The sequence below is a fragment of the Triturus cristatus genome, chromosome 11, assembly GCF_964204655.1.
Source record: "Triturus cristatus chromosome 11, aTriCri1.1, whole genome shotgun sequence".
Classification (NCBI taxonomy): domain Eukaryota; kingdom Metazoa; phylum Chordata; class Amphibia; order Caudata; family Salamandridae; genus Triturus; species Triturus cristatus.
In genome coordinates this window covers 737655115-737680853 of record NC_140594.1, presented here as the reverse complement: position 1 = coordinate 737680853, position 25739 = coordinate 737655115, and the positions used below count along the sequence as shown (strand labels likewise).

The 25739-nt window shown below is 45.1% G+C and overlaps 1 protein-coding gene across 8 annotated transcripts in view; it reads right to left on the bottom strand.

Moving 5' to 3' along the window:
- DOCK10 (dedicator of cytokinesis 10) overlaps window positions 1–25739 on the bottom strand; it is a 1791775-nt gene that overhangs the window by 942062 nt on the left and 823974 nt on the right. For all 8 annotated transcript variants that reach the window (XM_085634396.1, XM_085634392.1, XM_085634394.1 and 5 more), the window contains exons 6-7: window positions 2810–2935; window positions 2420–2554 (exon numbers count right to left, since the gene is read on the bottom strand). In XM_085634396.1, the coding sequence (XP_085490522.1) occupies window positions 2420–2554; window positions 2810–2935 (261 nt within the window). The remainder of the gene's footprint in view (window positions 1–2419; window positions 2555–2809; window positions 2936–25739) is intronic.

Genomic DNA, 25739 nt, shown 5'->3' with positions numbered 1-25739 from the left:
GCTGTAGTCGATTGTTATACCGGTAATAATGAGGTGAAGCTTTTACCCAGAGAGTAATAATGTGTGTTAAAATGACAAAATAGTAAATTAATACTGCTATAGAATGTGATGCATTATGGGAGATGTTAAAGGGGATGGGCATACCTCTTTACCTCTGCGACTTACTAGAACGCCTCCATAAAGACACTTTCGCCAGAGTCAGGTTCGGACTCCATGGAGAACTTACAGAACCATTTCGGGTAGAAAAAGGAGTTAGACAGGGCTGCGTTTTAGCCCCAACCCTCTTTGCCCTCTTTTTGAATGGACTGGTTGAAGATATCCTGGCCCTAGGCGATATAGATGCCCCCAAGTTGGCAGGCAGGAAAATTCCCGCACTCATGTTTGCGGACGATACTCTGCTTTTGTCCAGATCACCCATGGGTATGGTTAGAGTCCTGGATGGCTTTGCCACTTTTTGCAGGAAAAGGAACCTAATCATTAACGTGAATAAGACTAAATAAATGGTGTTTCATGCAGATACCACCAATCGTCCCATACCAAAATTGGATGGCCTGCCCCTTGAACGGGTGAACACTTTTGATTATCTCGGCCTGACCCTCAATAACAAAATGACCTGGGCTCCCCAGATCTCAAAAGTAAACTTAAAACTCGTCCAGATATCAGGGGGGATTCTAAAGATGCTTAAAAATAGCCATTTAAAACTAATCAGCCCACTGGTAGAGATCTATAAAACTCAGGCAAGGGGGGTGGCAGCCTACGGCGCTGAATTATGGGATCATAACCCATCCTTGATTTTAACTAAGTCAGAAAACCAATTTTTTAGACAATTATTTGCACTTCCGATGAGCACCCCTATCCAGCCGCTCAGGATGGACCTGGGTATTCAACCAATTGCGGACATGGTCGCCTCCAGACCAGTAATGTATTGGCGACGATTATGGAGCACTCCTGAACTTGCTACCTTTCAGGAGGAATTGAAGTCCATCTTATTGCTACCAAAGGCAGGTGCTATCCCTTGGTTAGCCTATGTTAACAAACTACTCAGGGATATAGGGAGAGAAGACCTTTGGCTCTCACCTGAGGACACTTGCCCCTCTCTGTCAAAAAGATCACTGGCAAAAATTCTGGAGGAACACAAGCTGACTCAGATCATTCGATCTGCTAATACTGCAAATTTGACCTCGGCCTTTCTCGAGGTCAAAATCGGCTATAGATTTGAGTCTGCAATAGATTTGATTCACCCAGTAATTGCTAAAAAATTATATTTACAATTTAGGCATGGGTCCATCCCCCTCTTTTCGAGAACAAATAAATGGGCTGGCTTACCGAGACAATCTTGTCCTGGTTGTGGTGCCACAGACGAAACCGAGGTTCATGTTATAATCTTCTGCCCGGCATATAAAATTCCCCGTAGAAAATGGATAATTCAACTTGCTAAGAATATAGGGTCCACGAACCACAGAGATCTCTTCAGGTTGCTGAAATATGATTCTTCCCCCCTATATGTTATTGTGATAGCCAAATTTCTCTTTTCTACGTGGTTAATCAGAAGACAACTACTACCTCACTAAGGCAATTTTACGGGTATTATTTATTGTCACTATCCTGTTTTTATTCCATGAATTGCTGAATGATGATTGTATTTACACCCAGAATCATGTCTTCCTCTTTTTTATCTTTCTTGTTGTTATTATACTATGTTTTTTTATGCACTTTTATGGCTTGTAGCCGAAATAAAGTTTTCTGACTGACTGACTGACTGATGCATTATGCCTCATAATTTGCCTCTTGGACGAATTTGCTGCCTATTTTGGTCTTCCATTGACGCATAAATCCAGCGGCCATGGCTATAACTTATTTCAAATATTTAATATTTAAAAACTATTATGCATCAAAGTTGTTTATCAACAACACCATCAAGAACGACAGCAAATAGTTAGCCTTTACCATTTGTTGTGTTGACAGCCCTTCTTCTGTTTCCACAAACCATGATGGAAAAAGGAAGGACTGTCGTTCGCACTTCTGGGTGTCTTGATTTCAGTGGGCAGGTCTAAGATAAGGCCTAAAGGGCAGAGAGAAGGGAAGGATTTCCTCCCCGTGTCACACCCTCTCTTCGCTGAGCCTCCTGGGCCCTGGTAAACATTTTGGGGGCAAGCACTTTAAGATGGTAAGATTTCTTCATGAAAAAAATGTGCACATCTAATTATATTCCAAACCTGAATAACAAATGATGTTCTTTGAAACTAGTTTGTCATTGAATTGATGGCATCTGCATCTCTTTTTACCACAGAGTATTACATTAATATCTAGAATAATTACAGATCAATTCCAAAGGCACAGTAGGCACATTTAAGGAAAACAAAATAGAAAAGCAAACCAAAAAAACACAGGTAACTGATGTACTGACCGCTTGGCTTACCTGTATAACTCCAGTGCAAGAATCTAAAAAAATGCAACCCTTTGGTTCCTTGGATATTTTCTCATCTTTGTAAAAATTCATTATGTAAGAATTATCCGACAGCTTTGTCAGCTGGAAGTAGCGTTTTTTAAAAGACTGCAAAGCAAAATAAGATATTATTATAGTTTGCTTCTTCATTGCTAAAATGTCATGTTAAACTGGCATTTAAAGAAAAATAAATATGTGCCTTTGTCAAGCAACCCAAAATATATTTAAACGTACAGCAGAAATGTTGTTTAAACCATTATTCGCTTGCAAATGAACATAGGCAAGGCAAACAGGGCTATCCTACGACCGCGGGGAATGTGGAGTGGAAGTAGTCGCTGAGACAGAGTGGCATTGTCCTCTTACCCGGACAGTGATGCTGTTGTTTACAGTGCTGTTAAAATTCCCTTTATAAAGCCAGCCCGATTTGAAAACACCAGATCCGCCGCCTCCTCCGCTGCCTCCTTTAGAAGATGAGAGGGATGTTGTATCCTAGAAAAAATGACATTTGTATAAAATTAAGTTATATTCATGAGTTAAAAACAAACAAGAAAGCACACATGCTTATGACTTGCTCTTCTAATTTAATACTTTTATCTCGGTTAAAACTGCAATACTAGATATCACGTAAAAGATTTAACCATTGGCAGCGACAGTGAAAGGTAACCATAAAACTTACCATCACTATCTCTAATGACAGTGAAGGCTTGCTGATTAATCTGATTACATGAAAATGCCCTCAGTGGTCTCTTGAAAAACCTGACAGTTGTCATGAGGGCGTTTCCCACTAAGGAAACAACAGGAAAGAGCTTGTGAACCGGCTGAGCTGCAAGCCCCAGACTACATTGCCTGTAAGCTGGGAAGGAGGAGGAAGGAGAGTGCACAAGCACCAGTCGGGCAAACTACTTAAAGGACACTTTCCTACCGCAGCGTGGGAAACAACAAAACAGAGCTGGTGAACTGGGACAGACTGAAAGCCTCACACTACATTGCCTGTAAGCTGGTGGGAGGAGACTGAAGAGAGCAAAAGTGCCAGTCGGGTGCTCTACTTAAAGGACGCTTCTATCTCACAGCACGGGCAGTGGAGGCTCATACGCTAAGGCGCAGGAGCTTCGCCCCACTGCTATTGCAACAATGAAAAAAAGAAAAAGAAAATGATAATAACAAGACATTATTATGATTTTCTTTTTCTTTTGGAAGTCGGAGCTGGCTCCCTGACGCCAGAGCAGGGGAGGAGTGGTTTGCACTCCTCTAAGTGCACATGACTGTTTGGCCAGCCCTCTAGGCCCGGCCAAACAGTCATGCGCACTTGGCATGTTCTCCATTGGGCTGTATTGCACAGCCCCGTGGAGAACATGCCCAGGCTCCCAGGCACTGCCTGAGTGTCCAAACAGGATGCTCAGACCAATCACGACGCTGCTCCTGCAGCATTGGGATTAGCTGGAGGAGTCCAAAAGCCTGGGTGCTTCCGGTGCTCCCGCAAACCTTCCTTCCAGGATAGAGGAGAGACATGCGGTGGTTCTACCACTACGCATGGAATCACAACTGACATAATGAACCTTGGGACCTGCCCGCCCCCCCAAGCCTAACAGCCCTAACTCATCCCCAGAATCAGCAATTAAACATAAAAGGACAAGCGCCTGAGCTCCAAGGGCGAAATTGCATTCAGATCAACCAGTAACCTGAAAGGGTTCAAGTACAACGATTATGGGCAGCGTTAACAACGAGGAGATCAACAACAGATTTTCAATGATTTTGGAAGCACAATTAAGACAAATAAAAGAGCGCCTTGATGTGATAGAAGGTACATAGCAACTGCGCTCAAACTTTACATCACATCTAATATTGGAACTAGTTGTACTGTGTTTACAGTCGAACCTCCTCTTTGTAATAAGCTCCCGGCGTGCATGGCCGAAAAACCTTGGGGCTGTTAGCTATAGTCCCATGCTAACCATTGCTGGCAATCAGAGCCATGTGGGCACGTTAAGCAGGGAAGGTAGGCATATGGCTAACTTTAGCTCTACCACTTTAATCCTACCTCCAGAGACCTGTCCATATGTCTTGATAATGGCAGGTGTGCTGCCCTTGAAACATAATCAGGTGGAAACATGGGATGAGTGCATAGTAAGGTTACCCAGTGGCTTCGTGTGAACAGGAATTTCAATGCTGCAGAAATTCCTGAAATCTTAATGACACGGAGAGTAGGTAAAACATAGCTGGGGAAGGCATTGTTGTTAATTTCAGGAGCCCGTACAGTGGGGGCAAACTTTTGGGCACTTGTACATCGGGGACAACAGCTGCAACTAACATTGTCACACTACCTTTGGGCTACCTGTACAAGCCACACAGGCAAACACCACACCAGCCCATACACAATTACACAGTTGCTGGCCTCAGTCATACTGGGGCTTCACAGGTAACAAAAGGTGCAGTTCTAGCAGACTGCAATGAGGTTGATTGACAGGTAGTCCCCAGGATGTCGGTGAGGGGCGCATCAAATGCATCTGGATCCTCCATCGCAACTCCAAAGACCCTGAACCTGGTACACGCTGCCTTAGATGGGCCATAATCCCATCTGAGCCTGATCATTTAGGTACAACCCCAAACTTTCATTGAATAAAAATGCCTCGCCAACTGAATGTACATTATTGCCAGAGTGTCCTGCGACAGATCCTGTTTCATCGACCCCGATCGCAAAAAACTCTTTGATAAAAATAGTAAGCTGGAGCATTGCAGGCATTCGTTCCAAGATATTACTCTCTGACTGGCAATTGTTTAATAAATCATATGACATCCTGCTAATGCACGTAACTTGGGAGATCAACCCTATAGCTTTTGAAGAATACATATGTTTTAGCCTACCGGCTGTTCCGTCCCACTCAGGTTGCACCTCAGGAGGTTTGACTATATGGATTAACTTACTGCTTGGAGGCCATGCTGAGGCGTTGAAAACTACGGGGAGCGATCATCAAGCCGTTTATTTTAAAGGGACCTTGACTTTTCATCTCATTAATTTATTTGGTGTGCCTAATCAACCATTCCCAGGATTATTTGACTAGATATCTATTGTGGAGAGCAAATCTTAACAGGGTCAGCAACACATCTTAGTCTGGCAGCAGATTTCAATGCTAGCTTACCTAGTTATAGAGCTGGGAAAGAGTCAGTGACTCTCAGAAGAACAGACTTGAGAGGCAATTAGTAGGGGAAAGTTTTACTCACCTCTTCTGATTTGCAGAATGTTAGGAGAGGGACCCAGGCAAGGTATGCAGGGGTTGCCCACATTCAGGGGAAGGCATAGTTACTCAGAAATGTACTATATTTTTATTTCCTGAAATCTAACAAACTTCCTTCTATATGGCACCACCATCATTAGTACCAACTTTGGTGATCACAATCCGATTGAGATAGCCTTGGAAGTGCCTCCTAGAGAATTCCCCCAAGTTGTACCTAGTCTAAGCAATCTATTGTCAGCCATAGCCAAACCTCAGACTGCAGTGGAAATTATCTTGCCCCTCGAAATATTTGGGAAAAGTGGTAGTTGAGAAAATGGAGTTAGTTATGGGGTTTTGAATGGAGAATACTGAAAAGGGACCTCACAGTAGTTTGATTACAACTGCTCTTTGGCTAATCGCCTTATACATAGAGCTCTTAGTATGCAACCCTGTGACCGCGCACTTGTGGCCACCCTGCGGAAGTATTCTGAACTAGTTTCATGTAAGAGAAGGAAGATAGTCACTACCCATCAGTGGGCCACACTAACAGACACTGCCTAAACTAAAGATAGTGAGACCTTTTCGAGAGCCGTATCAAACATGAGATCTCTAGATCAGGGTGGCACATCCCCCTGTTGCTATATAAAAGGTGAGGAATGGATGACACATTTTAAGAAGATCTATGGAGGCTGAGACTCTATTTGTGAACAGTTAGCCATTAGGGATTCACCCACTTTTTTGTTGGCCTCCCTGCAGGAAGTTATGGTTGCTATTCAGGAGACATGGGAGGCAATGCACCAGGGCTGGATGGTGTCTCCATTGACATAATTAAGTGTAATGTGAACCTTTGGGCCCCACCGCTGACTAATGTCTACAATAGCTCTGCTTGAGCCATTCCACAATTCCAACCTCTTGGGTCACCTCAGTTATTGTCCCAATTTTTAAGAAAGGGAGCCGTCCTGAACTTAAATGCTATCTCATTGTTTGACATCCCACCAAACCTCTTGACAGAGTTTTGTATAATAGAATATTGGAGTGGGTTAACGACAATATTTTGAATGCTGCCAGTTTGGCTTCCGTAATGACATAGGTGTGGTAGAACAATGTCTCAACCTACATTTAATTATTGGCAAATATATTGCAGCAAAACAATCTTCATTACACCTTGCCTTAATGGACTTGTCAATGGCCTTTGACTGTGTCAACTGGTCAAAGCAGTGGCAACTCCTCATCGATCTGGGAATGGATTTACCATTTGTACACTCAATAATATCTTAACACAGAGGTACAAAAGCCCGGGTTAGGTTTGGTAACAATGAGGAAGTGTCAGATTAATTTAGCATAGGATTTGGGGTTCACCAAGGGTGTGTGCTTGCTCTGCTGATGTTCATATTATACATTAATAAACTTACTTTAGAGCTCACTAAGTGCACCCCTGATGTACGAATGATAAATGCCACCCCCCTTCCTGCACTACTCTATGTGAATGACGCTGTGTTGATCGCTTGTAGTCCCAAAGCCCTGCGTCTTCTAGTCCATTCATGTGTGCATTTTATGGTGAACCTCGGCATGTCGACTTATTTTGCCAAGTCTTTTATAATATCTTGTGGTCCGAAGAGCTCATGATTTTCATCTATCACAGTGGGTAAGAATACCTTTTTAAGTATTAGCACGTTCTTTTGCTTGAGGGTCGCAATTAGTTCCACTGGCTCATGGGCTCCCCATATTAAACAAAGAAGTGCTAAGCTATCGAGAGCAGTAGGCTCACTCCTCAGCTTACCATCCCCGCTCAGCAGTAGGACGCTCACACCCCTGTTACAAATATATTCCGCCCATTGTGTACCTATTGCAATGTACAGAGTGGAAATTTGGGGCATTGGTGACCCAAAAACACTTCAGAGGGAAGAAAAACGTTTTAGAAGGAGAATCTTGACAGTCCCTGTATCAACTTCCCATTTTATTTGCCACAAAGAGTTGGGCCTGACTAATTTAAGGGACCTAATTCGCATTCGCCCACCTGTTTTGTGGCTATTGATTTGGACCTCGTAAGCAGCCTCACTTACAAGGAATACAATCTTTGATTGTCTGGCCTGTGACAAAGGTCTTTTCATCCCATGGTTGGCTTACATGAAAAAAAACTTTGGAGGGGATTGCTTTAATCAACAGGCTGCTCTAGGCAGGTAGCAAGTGTAAGCCTTATTGATAGAACAGTTAGTAAGAGGTTAAGTGCGGCAGTTCGGAAACCAAATGTTTTGATCTATCTGCACCTCAATCCTGGGGCCATTCCCACCAGTTACTTGCGGAATACCAGTAGGAGTTGGGAGCGCTCCCTACTATTTCACTTTAGAGCTGGTACAATGAAATTCTCCCTATGTTTTCTGCTTGTGCACCAGCATAACTCCAGAGTATGCCCTTACAACAATTTGTCTAAACAATCAATGCACCATTTTCTCTTTTTCTGTGATTATCATAAATGTCATACCAAAACGTTTTTAGTACCTTCTATGGGGCTTAGAAATTTTCAGAATAGCTTTCAAGCCTTCTGCTTTTTACAAGAATTATCAGATGATGAAATATGCCATTGTGTAAGTTTGTTTCTTTGATCAGCAGTAAGATCTAGGAGCACTATGCACTTTGACTAATCATGCATGTAAGACTTTTTAACTATTTGTTTTTATTTATTGGAGGATGTTATGTATTTCATCTGGGTTTTTATCGACATGGAGGGTCATTTGACTGGTTTTATTTTTGTTTGCATTAGTATACTTTTGAGGCTATTTTTTCAACCGAATAAAGCTGATTCTGAGTCACTAAGGCTGTGCTTGCTGTTTTATGAAAATTGATTAGCCGTTTGCTGATAAACTGGGAAGCCAGATGGAGAGGCGCAATTTAGATTCCCTCCTTACACATCACAGAAATATCCTCATGTACCTACATGTGATACTATAATGTGTACCATAACTTCATTAGCGTGTGTGAACATTTAAACGCATTAGTGAAATGTATTTACTCTAGAAACTGGAGTTTTATGAACATGTGCAGTAATGTTCAGTTTAACATGAAGATATGAATTTAGTATTCACGTCTGTATTTATACTTTTAGTAAGATTTGCATAAAGTTTGAAAGTCATATTTGAAAGTGTAATCATGTATGCTTTTACTCACGTATTGCATTCGTTCTTAAGTTTCATGTGCACAAATATAACCATGTATATGAAATGCACGTTTAAATGCTTAGTTAAAGTTAGCCCGACTAAAGACCATATTTTTGTAAAGTATTTTGCTCTGCCAGTTTGTTCTTTTCCTTTGCAGGTGTATTGCTGTCTGTATTCATTTTCTAATAGTAAGGCCTGAGAAGAAACATCTTGTCAAGAAATGTGAAGACCTAATGAGCAGATGAAGTCTCATATTCATCGCATATCAGGAATGGAGAATGTTCAAGGTTGCAGTAACTGTCCAAGTTCTTTGGGATGGGAAAGTGTAGTAATGTTGCAAATGCACGGCACAAGAGGAGAATAGATTGGTTCCTGGTGGTGTGGGAAGAGATATGATTGATTTTGGAATTTTACTGGTTTTAATTAGTGCTCACACAGTTATGGCAGATTCCCTTCCACTTTTAGGTTACAAACCTCTCTGCTACCTTTACTCTTGCAAGTGTGATGCTTCATGCTGAACATATATTCAAATTTTGGAAGTCTTCCAATGGAATCTTTACTATGCTGACACTATCTCACACTTCTGAATTTCCTGGAGACACTATTCCATGAACTATCCTTATTTTAAACTAACTTTAGAACATATTCATGTTTAGGAGAGAGAATCAGAGTTTCTTTAAGGGATACCCTTGCTATTTTTCAGTTTTTTAATTTTTGAGGCTGTGATTATTTCATATATTATTCTACTGAGACACAACCTATTCCGATATTTCAGCTTGCCAGCTGAAATTCTGTCTCTTTTAATATTCTCTTGATATGCATATATACTGGTCTGATTATTAATTGGCAATACATTCATTGCTAACTCCCCTTTTGTCTCAGTCAACTTAAAAAGATCCTTCAGGTGAGAGATTGTAAATTATGCACCTGCGCGCTCCCTCAGACCATTTAAAGTCATGGCAGGAATGGCACTGTTCAATGGCGGCTTTAAGGTGGTGCAACTGGTGCCAGCATACCAGGCATCCAGGCGCCATGCTCGTTTCATTTGAACAAAATGAGGCCATTTTCATTTTTTTTCCATGTTGTAGACATAAAAGAGAGAGAGCAAACGTCACGTGGTTGCAGAAGCAGCAACTTCTTGTCCGCCCCTCTGAACTGATGAGAAGACTGATTGTTGCACTGCATAGTTCTCTTTCCTCAGGTGATCATGTACACACATATATCCATGTGTGTGCCAACCACGTGCACTATATTTAGGCAGCCCATGATGCTCGCTGTTAAAACTATAGTGTCAGGTACAAACTGTTATGGGCTGCTGAAGTGAAACATTGTTACAATCAGTGCATAACATGTAACTGTCTAGCACCATGTCAGCCCATTTGGCCTGATCGTTTTATTGACCAAAAGCGCTAAAATATTTCAACTTCGGAGGGGTGTCAGTCGAGTGCTACAACAGCTGTTTCAGTAACAGGAATCCTCTTTTTGGCTTCGTTCAGCCGCCAGCACATTCTGTCTCCCAGAAGCTGCATTTTCCACTTACTAAACATGCACCCCTGAGCTGTAGAGTGTTAAAGTCTAAAAGCAGCCAGTCAGTCAAAGTGATGATGCGGCAGTGCTAATGCAGTCCTGTCTCAACAACTTGGGTAAGCGTTAGAACAAACCACACTTTTTGCCCAGTGTCCATGCATGTGGTATCAGATATCGAAAAGGTTCCAGAAGAGACACTAACGCTCTAAGCCTATGGAAGATTCTCCCACTGAGACAATAACATTCTCCATATTTTAAGTAAAGCATGTTGATGCCCTAATGTGTATTCCTGAAAGTGAAGTGCTCATAATAAGCTTAGTAACTGCTCTGTTTTTCCAGGCCCTTGTGTGAGTAGATGAGCCTGTCTAAGTTTTTGTTTTTCCATTCTGGGACTTGTTGTCCTTTTTCTCCTATTAGACAATCGGGACTACAAATCACAGAATACAAAGCAAACAGAAATGCAGGAAAGGCTCAGGGTATTGCACAAGTACCTGACAAACTTGAGAGGCTGAAATGCCTATCAGGATAGATGACCCTATACCTTATAGAGCTGATTGCCTTAAGTAACATTTCTTCTATATTGATTTTCACACTTGGATTATTCATTGTGTGTGTTTGTGTGTGTGTTCTGTAAAGTGCTCTGATACCTACATTGGGATAAGTGATGCTATTGAGTAAATAATTGTGAGAGAGGGGTTGTGGAGGGATGAGGGGCACTTTTTGAGGGCGAGAGTGGAGAAATTCATGGAGAAGGAAGTGACTGGGGATGTCAACAAAGATTGCCACAACAGGCATAACCAACGCTGAAGCCAGCCCTGGGATTGTGTCATGCAAAAAAAGCAGACTGGCTCATCAGCAGTCAACAAAAAAGTTTTTCATTTGTGTGAAAAAACAGATGTGGTGTACCGTAAAAAAACACAATTGTCAGATTAGGTTCTTGAATGAGACACATGCAATTTTGGGATCTCATTTTTGCATACTGTTGGAGATTTTTACTATTAAGCGCCCATTGCGGTGCCTTTTTAAAGGCAACGCCCTGGGAGTGCCGCACCGACTACCGGCCAGACTACAAAACAACTTAAATTGTGGCAGATGGGTGACGGTCCACTTTGGCGATCTGAGAGTAGGGTGCTGTCATGGATATCAAAAACCTTTAATGGTGCGCTATAAACAAAATTTTAAAAAGAAACCTGTGCGGAAAGAAATTTGATGAAACAGACATAATACATTAAATTGCAAAATGAATGTATCCTTCCATGGATTTATGTGCTTTAACCACTACTTTAGAAAAATAAATAACTTTAAAGCACATCACCACATTATCTAAAAGTTGCAGATAAAGCAACAAAACTCTGCACTGCCTGTCAGCAGGACTAGGGAGACACATCGTCACCTGGGCAAACCGTCAAACTACTACTAAGTGTACCGAGACCAAGAGGGAAACAATATCAATAGTCACCAAACTGTCCTAGACCTAAAACTAGTTAAAAGGGACTTTTCCCACCAAGATAAAGGGAGATCTAGATATAGGACTGCGGCAGTACGTCTATATATCTTTAATGGAAGTCTTCGCTAATTCATCCCTTAGCCTCTCAGTCTGGCTAAACTCCCCAAAAAATAAGCATGACCAGTCCTTTATCTGTCTTAGAAAGAGACTCCGGTGTATCAGAAAATTGCAGGAAGCCTGTCTTACTTAAAGAATCTGTCATGTAAGCAAGCCAGAGTAACCTCAGCACATACTTACAGACTAAGCAGTCCTTAATAATCTCTCTTTCAGGCCTGCTTCCTGTGAGGTTTAATGTGCTAACTAAAGCATCAGAGGTCCAAAAATGCACTAAATCCGATACATACTAAAGTAACAGCTCCATATGCCGAATATAGCGTGAACTGGCTGGTGGAACTTAAAGGAGTCATCTGCAGACATGATTTTTCTCCTACTGGAGCAATGATAAATTAGAGTACCCCCAAACACCAGCTGTGAGGATGATGTTTGGGGTTATTCTAATTTATCATTGCTCCAGTATGAGGAAAAGAAAGGAGCTGGATCACACTGAGCTTTATAAACTGAGGGGCATATTCACAAGAAACTATCGCAGAGTCAATGGCACTTTATCGCAGCCAAAGTTGCGATAAATCTATCGCCCCATTCACAAGCTGGTGTTAACAGCCCACAGCACCTGTATACCCGCGATAGCAGCTGCAAAAAACATCGCTACAGAGGCCCCCTGCAACTATCGCTAATGAGATGCAGGATGGGCGTTCGCGAGCCAAAAGCCACGACAACATCTCACCTCAACATTCACAACAACCAGACAGAACTGCGATAAAAACCACTAAACAGGCGATAAGGCGCATTAGCACCAGGAAATCTACACCTGCTCTGACCTGGTGTAAAGTTGGACGGCAGCCTGCACAACAAAAGGGAGCACAGCCCAGGGCCACATCGGAAAGCCAACAGATGCCATGGAGCCACCCGTCATGAGGCCCGGACACCCAAGAGAGCCACAACATCTTCCGAAACCACAATCTGACCGCAAACCCCCCCCCCCCCCCCGGGACCACCCCCAACCCCAGACTAGGAAACTGCACACCAGTACAACAAATCCCAATATAAACATTTTGCCTGATGTCGCACAAGCAGGAAAATCAACAGACATTCGTGGCCAGGAAATGGAGACTCAGTCAAACAGCAATTCAATCACCAACACAAAACACCATACAAATAAAAGCTGAGACAACCCTTAGGATGAGTCCTAGCGGCTCCTCACTGGACAATCCGTAGCACACAGTCTGGAAGACCAAATCCAAAGGAAGAAGGTGTGCCATGCGCCCAACAAAGAAAAGAAATGGAGAGAGCGAGGGAGAGAGATGGAATGAGATTGCACAAGCAGCGCAAGGCCCCTCAGGCACCTGGCTCCACATGCCAACATGTGTGTGTGTATCGCCATCCGTACACCATGAGCCCAAGGCCATGTCCCAATCTCAGTGCCAAAGCCACATCACATTCTGAAAACCCAAGTAGTAGTCAGACACATATCAACAGGGATGAAAGCTCCATTGTTCCAATGCAGAAGGCGGGAGGACACCTGCACCTCTGACCTTGGTCCAGAACGCACCTGGAACACCCTGAGAGAGATTCCATGGCAGACGGAGATGACTCCCACACCACGCATTCTACATATGAACTATCTGACTCATCGACACCCCACACACAGAAGCCCCTGCCTGTGGTCCCCCCGCATGGGATGCCCTTGACACTCACGGAAACAGCAACCTACTCTCCGCAACGTTTCACACACATTCAAATCATTGCTCAGATCTGTGGCATTACCTCCACACAATTGCCGCAATTCAGAAGAGTGCCGGTTCCACGAGATGCACCAACGCAATGGCAGGCCATACCGGGCACATGCACAACCCCCGTCACGTGGAACAGTACCGTGCATGTATGCTGCATTTTCTGTGCGCAGTGCCACTGGCAGTGCTGTGGATCAGTTACCGGCTCAGCTTCCGCATTGCCTACATCACCTGCATCCAGCCCTGGTTCCACTGCCGAACATGCACATTCGAGTGTCCCATGGATGCCTGCCTATCCAACACAACTGGTGATGAATTGGACTATGACTTGTGTCTGCACACCCTGTTGGATCACGTACAGGAGTGTAACCGAGACAGCTGTGCATGGAATGCCCTGACATACTGCATATGTTTTGGTAGTTGTGCATGGGAGATTGCACAATTCCTCGTGTGCAGTGACCACATCGAGGCGCTCCCCTAATGGGCTGTGTTGCGGATTGGTGAAACGGCGTGGGCTGAGCACACCTGCCCGGACCACTTAATGCATTGGCTTCCCCTGGGGTTCCATGAACACGACAACGTTGTACTATTGGAACACATTGCACATGAAGCTGCACGGGCATTCATGGACGAGTAACTACGTTCCTGCAGCCACATATGATTGTCACCCACAGCACATGTCCCAACAACTTGTTGCATCGTGGGGATTGCTCACACATCCCACCACAACAGAGGATACGTCTGCCTACGTCCGGGCTCTGGGTGCATGTGCGTGGAACAACGCGTGTGTACACACACCTGTGCAAGGTGATGCAGGTCCATGCCCGGTGCAACACAGTGTTGTTTGGCAATGTTGCCAATTCGGACACACTGCTGGGGGAGAGCACACACATGGCAATGTAGCACAGCATGTGAATCTGTTGGACCCTCACACCTCATCACTGTCAGCAGAGCAGACAATCGGCGCACTCCGGAGGCAGAGCACTATGCAGATCCCATGGGCAGTGAGTCGTGCCCCCTCACACGGGGCAATGGGCAGACGCCAAACAACACATGACTCATCCAGCAAGGCAAGGTGGGCTGAGAGCGTTGCCATCCATGATGAATGTTGCCCAGTTTAGCCCCAACATTTCCTGAACTTCGACATGTACCCATGCTTCGTGTAAGTGTCTTAAGCATGACCCTGCCTGTTGCCTTATACGTACTGACACGCACATGCCAATAAAGTCTATGCAACTCCACTGGTGTCTAACTGTGAGGTGTGTTGTTTGGATTGTCCACTCGTCGCCACAATGGGCATCGTCCCTACACAGGGAAGAACTGACTGACGCATGTGCAATGGGGGATGTCCCTTTGGCAAGCTCCACCTCTGTGAGCCAGACATTGTTATTGGATAGGTGAGCAATGTGAGTATGGTGTCCAACCCCTGACCATGTGGAGCAATGTCACATATCACAACAGAATGTGTCCATGCAGATGTGTGTGAGTAGGTATACAACGTGAACTTCTGGTGTAACATGTGCTGTAGGACACCACTCCTGGCCTGCTTTCGTTTCGGCCAGTCCTAAACAGCCCTCTTCAATACATGGATATGTTCCTACACTGGGGGTTGTGAGATTGTTGTTGAAGTGCAATGGGAACAGAGCTAGTACTCACCTTCACAGTCATCCAATTGGCCATGTATCTCAGGTAAACATGCGCATAGATGTCAGTTACCAGGGTGTACCTTCATGTGCAATCATTGTACCTACATCCAGCCATACCTCTATACGTGAGTGAACATAATGATGACACATCTGTGTGATTTAGAATGTTTTATTCACATTCAGGTGATTGCGGGAGCTGGGGCTGTACATGGCCATCCAAGCCCACATCACATGGAAGCCCAGTGGTGTGCTAACCAGAGTCCTTTGGGGATTGCACAGTGATTGGGAAGAGGGGGACTGCAGTCCGCAGCAGGATAGCTGTGTAATTGGCCAGTGGTGAAGAAATGGCAGTCCGTGTCCGTGTCTGGGTGAAAGTTGCAGAGTGTTGCGGGGGTCACTATGAGGTGTTTCCCAGGCCATGATGCATAGGTCATAACCAGGCAGGGACAGGCCATACGGCGGTGATGGCTGCTACTGCCTCCTTCCCCACGCAGTAGGTCACATCCCCTTCTTACTCCCCTGATACGGGCTCTGTGTCCGTTGTGTCTGGTGTGTGTGGCGGGGTGATGGCTGCATCACTGTGTGCCATGGACACATCAGGGGTCGGAGCTGTGTGTGTCGATGTTCCCGCTGCAGTCATCTGGGAACGGCTGAGTGGCAGCAATGGCAAGATGAAGTACTGCAGGGCATTGAAGTCCCCAGCTACTACTCGCTGGTGTCCATCTGTGTCAGACATCCTTCCAGCCTCCATCCGCTCCATGGTCTCCATTGACCTCCGCATCTGTCCCAACTCTGTGCTGCAATGGCTGGTGCCTGACTGCCCACACAGTTCTTGTGTCCGATTCATGGCACCAGCGAGGTCAGCCAAGGTTTGTGGTGGAGCATGGTGCGGACAGGGGGTGTCTGATAGGGACTGTACGTGGTCCATGATGGGACTCAGGCACCCATTTATGGCACCGAGTTTGGCTGCCATGAGCTCGAAACCCACCCGCAGCTGTTCAGCCAACTCCACCTGGGAAGACCACACATGTTGTATGTGCTCCATGTATTGGTCAGGGGGTCCTGGGAGACAGCCGTGGTGGTGTGTGTTTCCTGCAGTGTGGTCTGTGCCGCTGGTGGGGTCACCTCGAGGCAGCTGGCCTGCTCTGCTCCTGGGGGTGGGGTTCAGAGGCTGTCCAGTATCCATTGGAGGGTATCTTGACATATGGGCAGGTTGTCCTCTACATCATCAATGATGGGGTTTGTGTTCTGCTCTGCAGTAAGTGTTGATTGTCCCTCTGCAATGTTAAGGGGAGATGCAGGTTAACAGAGTTTCACATGTATGTTGTTGATTTGCATATGCTTACATTCAGACTGCATGCCAATGTACATTATGAATGTTTTGGGGAGCTGGCTATTCGATGGCAGTCAATGTGTTTTCCGAATACATGACGGAAGGGTGGTGGTACCCGTTCATTATCATCACACTGTGTCAGGCAATGCCAGATGTGAGTGGACAGTTACTACGCATGAGTGGAACCTGTTGTGGGCTCTGTCCTGTGGTGCTGGTGTTGCACATTGTACCACATTGCCGTCGTTGCTGGTGTCCTCTGATTGGTATGTGTGTGTGCTGCATTGTGGGGGAGTTGCCCCTGCAGCTCTGATTTTGTGTAGCTTTCTCCCTTTGAGGCGGGGTGCCTTTGAATTGTGTGCTTTTCGGGGGCTGAATTGTTTTTGACTTGGGTCACATGTGCTCTTGGACAGATTTTGTGGACTGGTGCATTGTTCGTCTGCTGTGTGTATTGTAAGGCATGGGTTGTGGGTGCACATGGACATGTCAGGGTGTAACCTGCTCCTTTACGGATGTGATCCGCACTGGGCTACCTCCATGACGATTCGTGGGCCATGTGTTTTTTTTTGGCTGCTGCCATGCTATCGGACATGCAGTGTTACTTGCATAGTCAGTGTGGGTCACAGAGCCGCTGCTTTGCTAGATTCGATACATGTGCATGGGTCAGTTGTGATATTGGTGATTGGGGGGGGGGCCTCTGTGCACAATGTAAATGGGGCCCTACTTGTCATTTCCATGTGTGCTGCAGTGTGCCAAGGCAATCAGGAACATGTTCCACAGTCATTGTGGGTGTGCAGTGTGCTATGCATACTTGTGCATGTGTGCCATTGTGCCCCTCTCCCCCCGTCCCCCCGTCCCTGGTCGTTACTCACCCTGTTCCTGTTGGGTCAGGTCGTATCGTGCTGTGTCCAGGCCCCCCAATCCTTCCACCATCTCCTCACTGCTGACTGTGTCCACCATTTGCTCCAGCTCATCCAGCTCCTCCTGTGTCGCAGGAGGCCCTACTCCAGTCGCCGTTGCTGCCTCCCTGTTGTCGGAGACCTTATGTTTGGTCTGCCTTTTCAGATCATGCTAGCACCTCTTGACCTCCTCCAGTGACCTAGTCGGCACTCCGACTGCATTGACGTTGGCAACGAGGGTCTGCCATATTTCGGTTTGGGTTGCCAGTTTCGGAGTGGAGGTGCCAAACAGTTGGTTATGGTGTTCGGTCACCTTTGTGATGAGGATCCAGTCTTCCTGCGGACTGAACCCCGTCTTCCTCTTCCTTTTGTCCTTGCCCTTCCACGAATGCGGGGTTCCTGGCTGGTCCTCCGTGGGGCTTGTGGTGTCCAGCTTGTCCTCTGCACTCAGTCCGGGTGCATCCATGTTGCTACGCAGTTTGAAATGTTTTTTGGCTTTTTTTTTCTTGCTTTTATGTTGCTTTTTCAGCCAGACACGTGGGATTTGCAGGCCTGTGGCTGGTCTTCGCTGATTTGTGTACTGCGGTTGTCCTCATAGCATGAATTTTCGAGTTCGCGTTTTGCATTTTTGGGGCGTGGCGTCGATTTTGACGCTGACATTTCACGCGTTATCTGGTGTCTGTCGCATGGTACCGCCTGGTTGTGAATTTCACGTTGACACTGGGTTATTTTCCCACAATTGGCTGCGATATTGAAAGTTGCGTTACGCTACTCTTGAGGTAGTTATCACACGTTCTTGTGAATATACCCCTGAGAGTAAAGGCAGCATTGTTATGCCACCTTGAGGCTGCTGTTAATTTAGTATAGCTCCCTCAGATTTGGACATCTTCCAACAAGCGTTTTGAATCTGAGTGCGCCAAGTACCCGAGGAGTCAACGAAAATTCCTAGGTTTTGAAAACTATTAACCCGAGTAACGATGTTACTAACAATGGGTAAATTCAAAATGTTAAATTTATTCAGGCCACAAGCTATAATATGGGGACTTGCTAAAATTGGTAACTAAATCCAGTTCACCCATTAAAGATACGATGAGTCTACAAACTTACGAAGAGCATTAGGTGTGCGGACCAAAAGCACTGCACCATCTGGGTACAGTAAAGCTGAAATGCGGATAAGCTCCATCACCGGAACATCATCAGAGACATTAGCTCGACAAGAGATATTATCATTAATATAAAGAGTAAGCAATAATGGATCCATAGTAAAACCCAAGTGTACTGCCAGAGAGAGATCAAAAGAACCAGTACCGTATCGAACTCTGGCAGCCAGCTTAACATGAAGAAGCTGGAGAAATCTGATCAAGGAAATTTCTACCCCAATATACAGCAAGATCAACCATAACTTGGTGTGATTAAAACAGTTAAAGGCAGTGGATAGGTCCACAATGGCTAGGTACAGTGGGCAGCACCCGGCAATGTTATACTTGCCCAAAATAAGATGCAAAATCAGACACTGCTCCACTGTACCCAGCTCTACCTGAAACCATACTGATAGGGGTTAAAGATTTTTTTTTAACCAAAGTTTGAGGCATGAAAACATAACCGTGCCAAGGATCTTCACAGTGCTGCCAATTAGTGAAACGAGTCTATGAAACGAGGAGGCAGTTGGGTCGCCCTTCTTACAAATTGGAAACCATCACTGAGAGTGACAATGAGCTTGGTCACCTGTTGTTCTAGAAGATATTAAATGAATTTGGTAAGCAGGGATCCTCAGATCTCAGTTTTGCACTTAATCAGATTAATAGGCATACCATCAGGCCCTGGGGCCTTCCCCTCTGGGACTTTGCTTAGTGGCCAGGATGACTTCAGCTAATGTGAGTTGCAGATATTCAGCACACTCCATCCTGCTCATTAACAACTGGGTTAGCCTCTCATCTTCCTTTGCTTAATAAATAGGCTGAAAGTGGGTAACCCACTCACTTCCACCAATGCTGCACTTCAGCATATTAGACGGGGCTGCTCTCTGGCAAAATCTATTTACTGAATTCAAGAACATTGTACTGTCCTTATTGACCACTGCAACATCACACTGTTACCAATCTGCCCATAGCAGGTAATTAAACGTTCTTTTTAACATGCTTTTATAGACCTTACATGCATTAATAACCATGGCCTGATTCCTGGGCTTAGTCACCAGAACCTTCCTAAGGTTGTGGACAGCTACAGAGCATTCAGTATTAAACCATCTAGGCTGATCTGAAATAGCGTTCACTGGCTTCATTAGGCTTTCTTTAATACAAGAGCAGAGATTTCCACAATGACCCAACATGTCAATCCCCCCCAGCAACTTCTGATAAGAAGACAAGGAAGATCTCTAGTTGATAAGCAAAGAGAGAAGCAAGAAAAGGCTCAGGTTCCAGCAGGAACCAACATTGCCTTTGGCCATCATTGGACAAAGATGACAACTGGAACTGCCTTGTGGGGGAAATCACATTTTGCATTTTAGAAGAGCCCTACTACCACCAGAGTATTATGATCGCCCAAATAGGATTCTAGCATATAGCCCTTGATGAAGATAGAGGACAAGTTATGGGTAGAAAAAATATAAGCAATAGTAGAAGGGTGGGCCCGTCCCCTAAAAGTTGGCACGGGGGGAGGTTCCACTTTGTCAAAAAGCTGGATAATATTAAAAAAGTCACCCGCTGCTAAATAAGATACCAACGTGGAGCCTCTACTTAGTCAATGGCAGTCATATTCCTCGAGACCACAGTACTAATCCTTAGCTTAGCATTAAAGTCACCACATATAATACAATTTGGTTGAGCCTCCCTCCCTTAACGTGGGACCTTAAGTTCCTCTATAAAAGAAAACAGTTTGGCAAAATTGCCACAAACTTCATTAGTAAAAGAATTAGTATAAAACTGTATTAAGTAAAAATAAAAGGAACAAGTAGAGTCCTTAATCAACAAATCCTAGAAGGCAGAAACACTAGTATCCAAATCAGCTACCAAAATCTTAAGTGATATATTAATTCCAAATTGAAAGACACCCTTAGCTTGGCTATGAGAAGAAGGATTAGCAGCAACTGAAAAACATACAAAACCGTTTCACGATAGAGGTTAAGTATCCCAGGTCTCTTGGTAAAGAATAATGTCAAAATGGCAGATAACCACCATCGAGTCTGGAAAGCTGATTTTGGAGATAATACCTGCAGTGTTCCAACTGATCAATGATAAGGAGGGCACAAAAACACCGGAGCACCTCTCTGGAACAGTATGAATTATCGCAAAGGATGGAGTAAGAGAAACAGGCTCAGCTAAAACTTCAAAGGGGGAAATGAGCAGTCAGTCAATTTGGGAGCAACTTGATAGAACTTCATAACGACTGGTTAAAAGAATGTCCAAAGATAATCTCATAGTATCAGCATCAGAATCAGAAACAGCAAGATGAGCAGGCTTTAGTTTGGGTTTACCACGGCTCGGTTGCAATCCAACAGGCCCATTGACACTGGAATATGTATAGGATTAGCATGGCCAGAAACAAGCTGCGGTTTATAAAGATAACCTAAAGGGGCCATTGAAATCTTGCTCTGTTTATATACGCGGCCAAAAGGATGAGGCTGCCTAAAATTAATAATGACACAATCCCCTTCACAGTTCATTAGGGGAGGGACGCTCCAATTAAACCCACCCTATGTGACATACTGATCCCTGAAGCAGCAGAAAAAGGAATATTTTTCTTCCTAACCAGGCAATTCAATATTTTGTTAGTAAATTGATTGTCAGACTCAAATTGACCATGCAACAGTTCCGAATCATCTATAAGTACTACCACATTTTGATAGGCAGCTGGGAGAAGGTTAATTTTGACTGCCTTTTGGCAAAATGGAGAAACACTGCCTGAACTTGGTGCTCTTCCAGGCCCCAGTAGCTGGACTGCATCTCCCTGACCTTTACTGGTAGCATATGGTTGTATCATGGGCTGAGGGACCTCGTTGCTAGGTGACTTCATCTGGCTACCCCTCTCAACCTTTAAAATATGAGACTGGAAAGTGGGTGATGGCCTAGGGAGAGCCACCTTCCATTGTGCCTGGATTTGGTAATGGAGTAGGAACATTAGAATCACCTCCTAAATTAAAAGCTTGACCCAGGTTAAAACTAAGTGAGGCTTTCCTGGAGACAATTGCACTTTAAGAAAGTGGAAGGGTGTAAAGCTGTCTTTTAGCCAATCCAAGATCAGAGATAGTTCTACTTGGAGAATCATTAGAATATATTAAAACAGTCATCCAATAAAAGCTTAATTATAGTCTGAATAAAGTAAGGGCCTGATTATGACTTTGTTGGTCCTCCTCTGGCACCGCCATGCCGGTAGAAAGACTGCCATGGCCAGACTGCCTGCCGCATTATGACTGTAATCCAGGTTGGGTGGGTGGGGCATGGCGCTCTCACGGCGGTGTTATCGTGGGAGAGCCTACCATGCATACTGCCGCCGTGACAGCGCCGACTGCACATTCCTGCATGCTTAGCTTGCACCATTTTGTGCATGACACTCTGACCAGAAAAGGGGGTGAAATTCCATTTGGGGCACAGCATGTGCCTCCCCTGCATGCACCCCCAGGCCCAGAGGCAGCAGTTGCCTCTCCGCCACCCATGAAAAGGGTGGTGGAAAGGCAACTCAGAATATGATTGGCGGTGTCGCTGCAGCACCGCCAGAATATTCCTGCTTCTGACCGCTGCACCTCTGCCGCAGATCCTGGATCCTCAGCAGACGCAGCAGACCGCTGGTGGTCCAACCACCACACTTCTAGTACTGTGTGCAGGCCCGCAGTGTTGCGGTGGTCAGACTGCCTCCACAAGTACGGCAGCTCTATGGACCGCCGTACTTGTAATCAGTCCCTTAGTGTCCAAACAAATTCCCCCTTGTCTTAATGCCTCACAACGAGAAGCCTTCACCTCCATATTTATCCTCTCAGCTGCCGGAGACCCAGGGCAAGACCCAGGTTAATAGCGACTGGCAACACCAGGTGACAAAGATCAGGCACACCAATGAAATTCATTGAAAGAGGTGTCAAATCAGAGGGGCTGCTAACCAGAACAATGGTGGGAGCAGAACCAAGGACCAGAGACAATTTTCTTTCAGTCAGGGCAATTTTTATTACTGATGACACCCACTACCCAGCATTCGATCAATGGACGTGTTTTTAGCTAGTGCAGAAGCTGCTTGAAGTACTACAGTACCCTTATGTTTAACCATGTTGGCACGATACCTACAAAGGCTAGGCCTAACCCACAATCAGCTGACAATAGGACTAAAAGACCCAAGTGTACTAAAACAAATAGCAAACAAGAAAACAAAGTGGAACTCTCCTCGCCTACCTCCTGGGCTGTGTGAGTTAAGCAAGAAGACCACTCCAATAAGCCGCAAATAGATGGAACAACAGCCCAACAGTAACTTCAGAGATGAGGATCGAAGGGGGGTGGCCAGCCCAGCCGGGGTTTGAGGGGCACAGACGGCTTTGCTCTTGGCATGGTCTTCACCCGGGCACGTGCCCAATGTGTCCCACACTGTGGCAGGCCACACTGGGTAAATGTGCCCATTTGGAGCTATGATTGCGGCCCTGCCTGCTGGTGACACAGAATTATAGGGCATGTGGTGATGTCCCCAACAACAGCCATGTGCGGGTCCCATGCCACAGAAGGCCCCTTCTGGTTAAGTGTGCCTGTTAGGAGCAGTGACTGCGACCCACCTCCTGGCAGCACAGAATACTGGGGTGTGTAGTCCTGCCCCCACCATCAGCCAAGTTCACGACCCGTGCCATGGCAGCCCCGAAAGTTAAATGCGCCCACTTGGCGCTATGAGTGCGGCCCTGCCTCCTGGCAGCACAGAATTCTGGGGCATGTAGTCCTGCCCCCAACAACAGCCAAGTGTGCATCCCTCCCAAACTTAATAAACGAGGTGAAATGACATTACATTACCAAACAATAGCTGCTTGAAAATATGAATAGACCACAGGTCTACTAGCAAAGAATTGAACCTTGAGCATTTAAAATATTATAAGCATCTCCCTCCTGCAGCAGGCAATGAGTTTGTAAATTGTTACACCTAAAATAAGATCACTCCTGAACAGATCACATTTGACTATTTCATGAAGTAATAGAGAAGCACTGCAAGAACGCAAGAACGAAATTATTAACGCAGTGCAAAATGCAACTTAATTAAAAATAAGAATTCTGTGCAATCAGGCTAAGCCCTAATGTTAATTTTGTTGTTTACTTATGTTAACTTAAACACATTTTATTACATATTGAAGTATCTTTTAACACTCAGGGCAAGGACAGGGAAATGAGAAAGCACATTAAAAATGTGCAGAGTATGACGCTAAAAATAAATCTGAGCCCTTGTCATGTCAACTTTAAAATGCTTCTTTATAAAAATACAGCACACTTACATTATCTGCATTTTATCCATGTTAATTAAACACATAGGGGGTGATTACGACGCGGCCCGGAAAGGCTCCAACGGTCGGAGCCTTCCAGGCCGCATTGTAATCGGTTTACTTTCCGACCGCAGCATTAAAATGTTGGTGATCGGAAACGAAACTGTACGGTCATTCCATTTGGCTTCCGACGGGCCAGTCGGAACCGGCTCGTAATCCCAAAGGGGGGGGCCCTCATGCTCTTGGGATTACGATGCACATTTTCTGGCATGGTTTCCATGCCGGCCTGTCCGACATGGACCCCAGCGGGCGTCCTTGGTGTGCGGCCTCTGGTTGGGGATCGAGGCGGCACCTATGGTGCCCCCCTGTTGATCCCTGCATCCCGTGGCAGGCACCTTGAGGTGCATGCCATGGGGTGCAGGGATAAACAGCACCTCCCATTTTCCTACGAGAGCATGTATTACGGCCTGTTTACAGCCATAATACATGCCCCCACAGGAAAATTCAGGAACCGAACAGTGTTTGGTCACATCCTAATAAGGAGATCGGGACCGCCAAGCAGTGTTCAGTCGGTCCCAGGACCGAGACGATGTTGGACGGGGCATCGTATTTAGCCCCATAATGGTAATAATTCAGATTTTCGCGCAAACAATCTTAATTCAAGAATGTGCACCATAGCTCATATGATAAGGATTGCAAAAATGACTGTAGAAACTGGAACGTTTTTAAACCACAAGCAGAAGTTTTGGTGGAAAGATTAAATGGTTATGAAAGTGTAACTTTCACCTTTTGAATGGTTAGTCTTTGTAAATTACTTTATTTCGTAATGGTAAATGTACTGTAAAGACATGTTTCAAGTCGTAGTAAAAGATGGCTCAGTGAATCAGTGTTCACCTCTGATCATATCCTGTGATTTGAAGGTAATGAGATGGAAGGACAACTCAGCTTTCCATCTTTCCAAGTTTGACAAATTACTGACATTACATCAGGTAACAGTGCCATGTTTTGCTTACGGTGCATATAAACAGCAAAGGTTGGTATGATGACTAAGGGTGCCCATGTACAACATTTTTACAACAGGCCACATTATCAAATCTAAGGGGTACTGAGATGATGACTAACAGGCTGAAAATTGAAAGTGAGAATCTATGAATCAGACAGCCAACCGTATCCATTTTATTTATCTGAATGTTCAATCATAGAAATTATGCAAGAAACAAGGAATGCTGAATTCAGTAGGTCTGTTTTAAAAAAGTATATTTTGTGCATGGTTAAGTGGATCTATTGTTGGAGAGAGGATAGACGTGTGATTTGAGATGTGTTCCCTTCGATGCTCATGACGGAATGGTTCCATCATGAGCATCGGTGCTCCTGTGCTCATGACGGAACCATTCCGTCATGAGGACAGGGGCACGAAATCCCTCTGCTGCAGACAGCAGAGGGATTTCCTTTTTTCCCCCAGAGCCTCAGGAGCTGGGAAGAGCTTCACCAGCTCCCGAGGCCCCCTCCCTCGTTTCTGTGAAAGGACGACCAGCGCGCACCTCGCGCTGTCGTAATTTCACAGAAACCGAAACTAAAATGAACCTTTAGGTTCATTTCAGTTTCACTTTCTAAGTGCTCAGGGGGCTATCTCAGCCCCCTGAGCACGTAGAAAGATGGGAGGGGTATCATTTGAAAGGGGAGAATCTCCCCTTTCCAATTGTACCCCTCCTTAGTGGATCCCTGCTTAGGGATCGCCCCAGGAGGACGATCCCCAAGCAGGGATCCACCCACTAGACACCAGGGGGGGGGGGG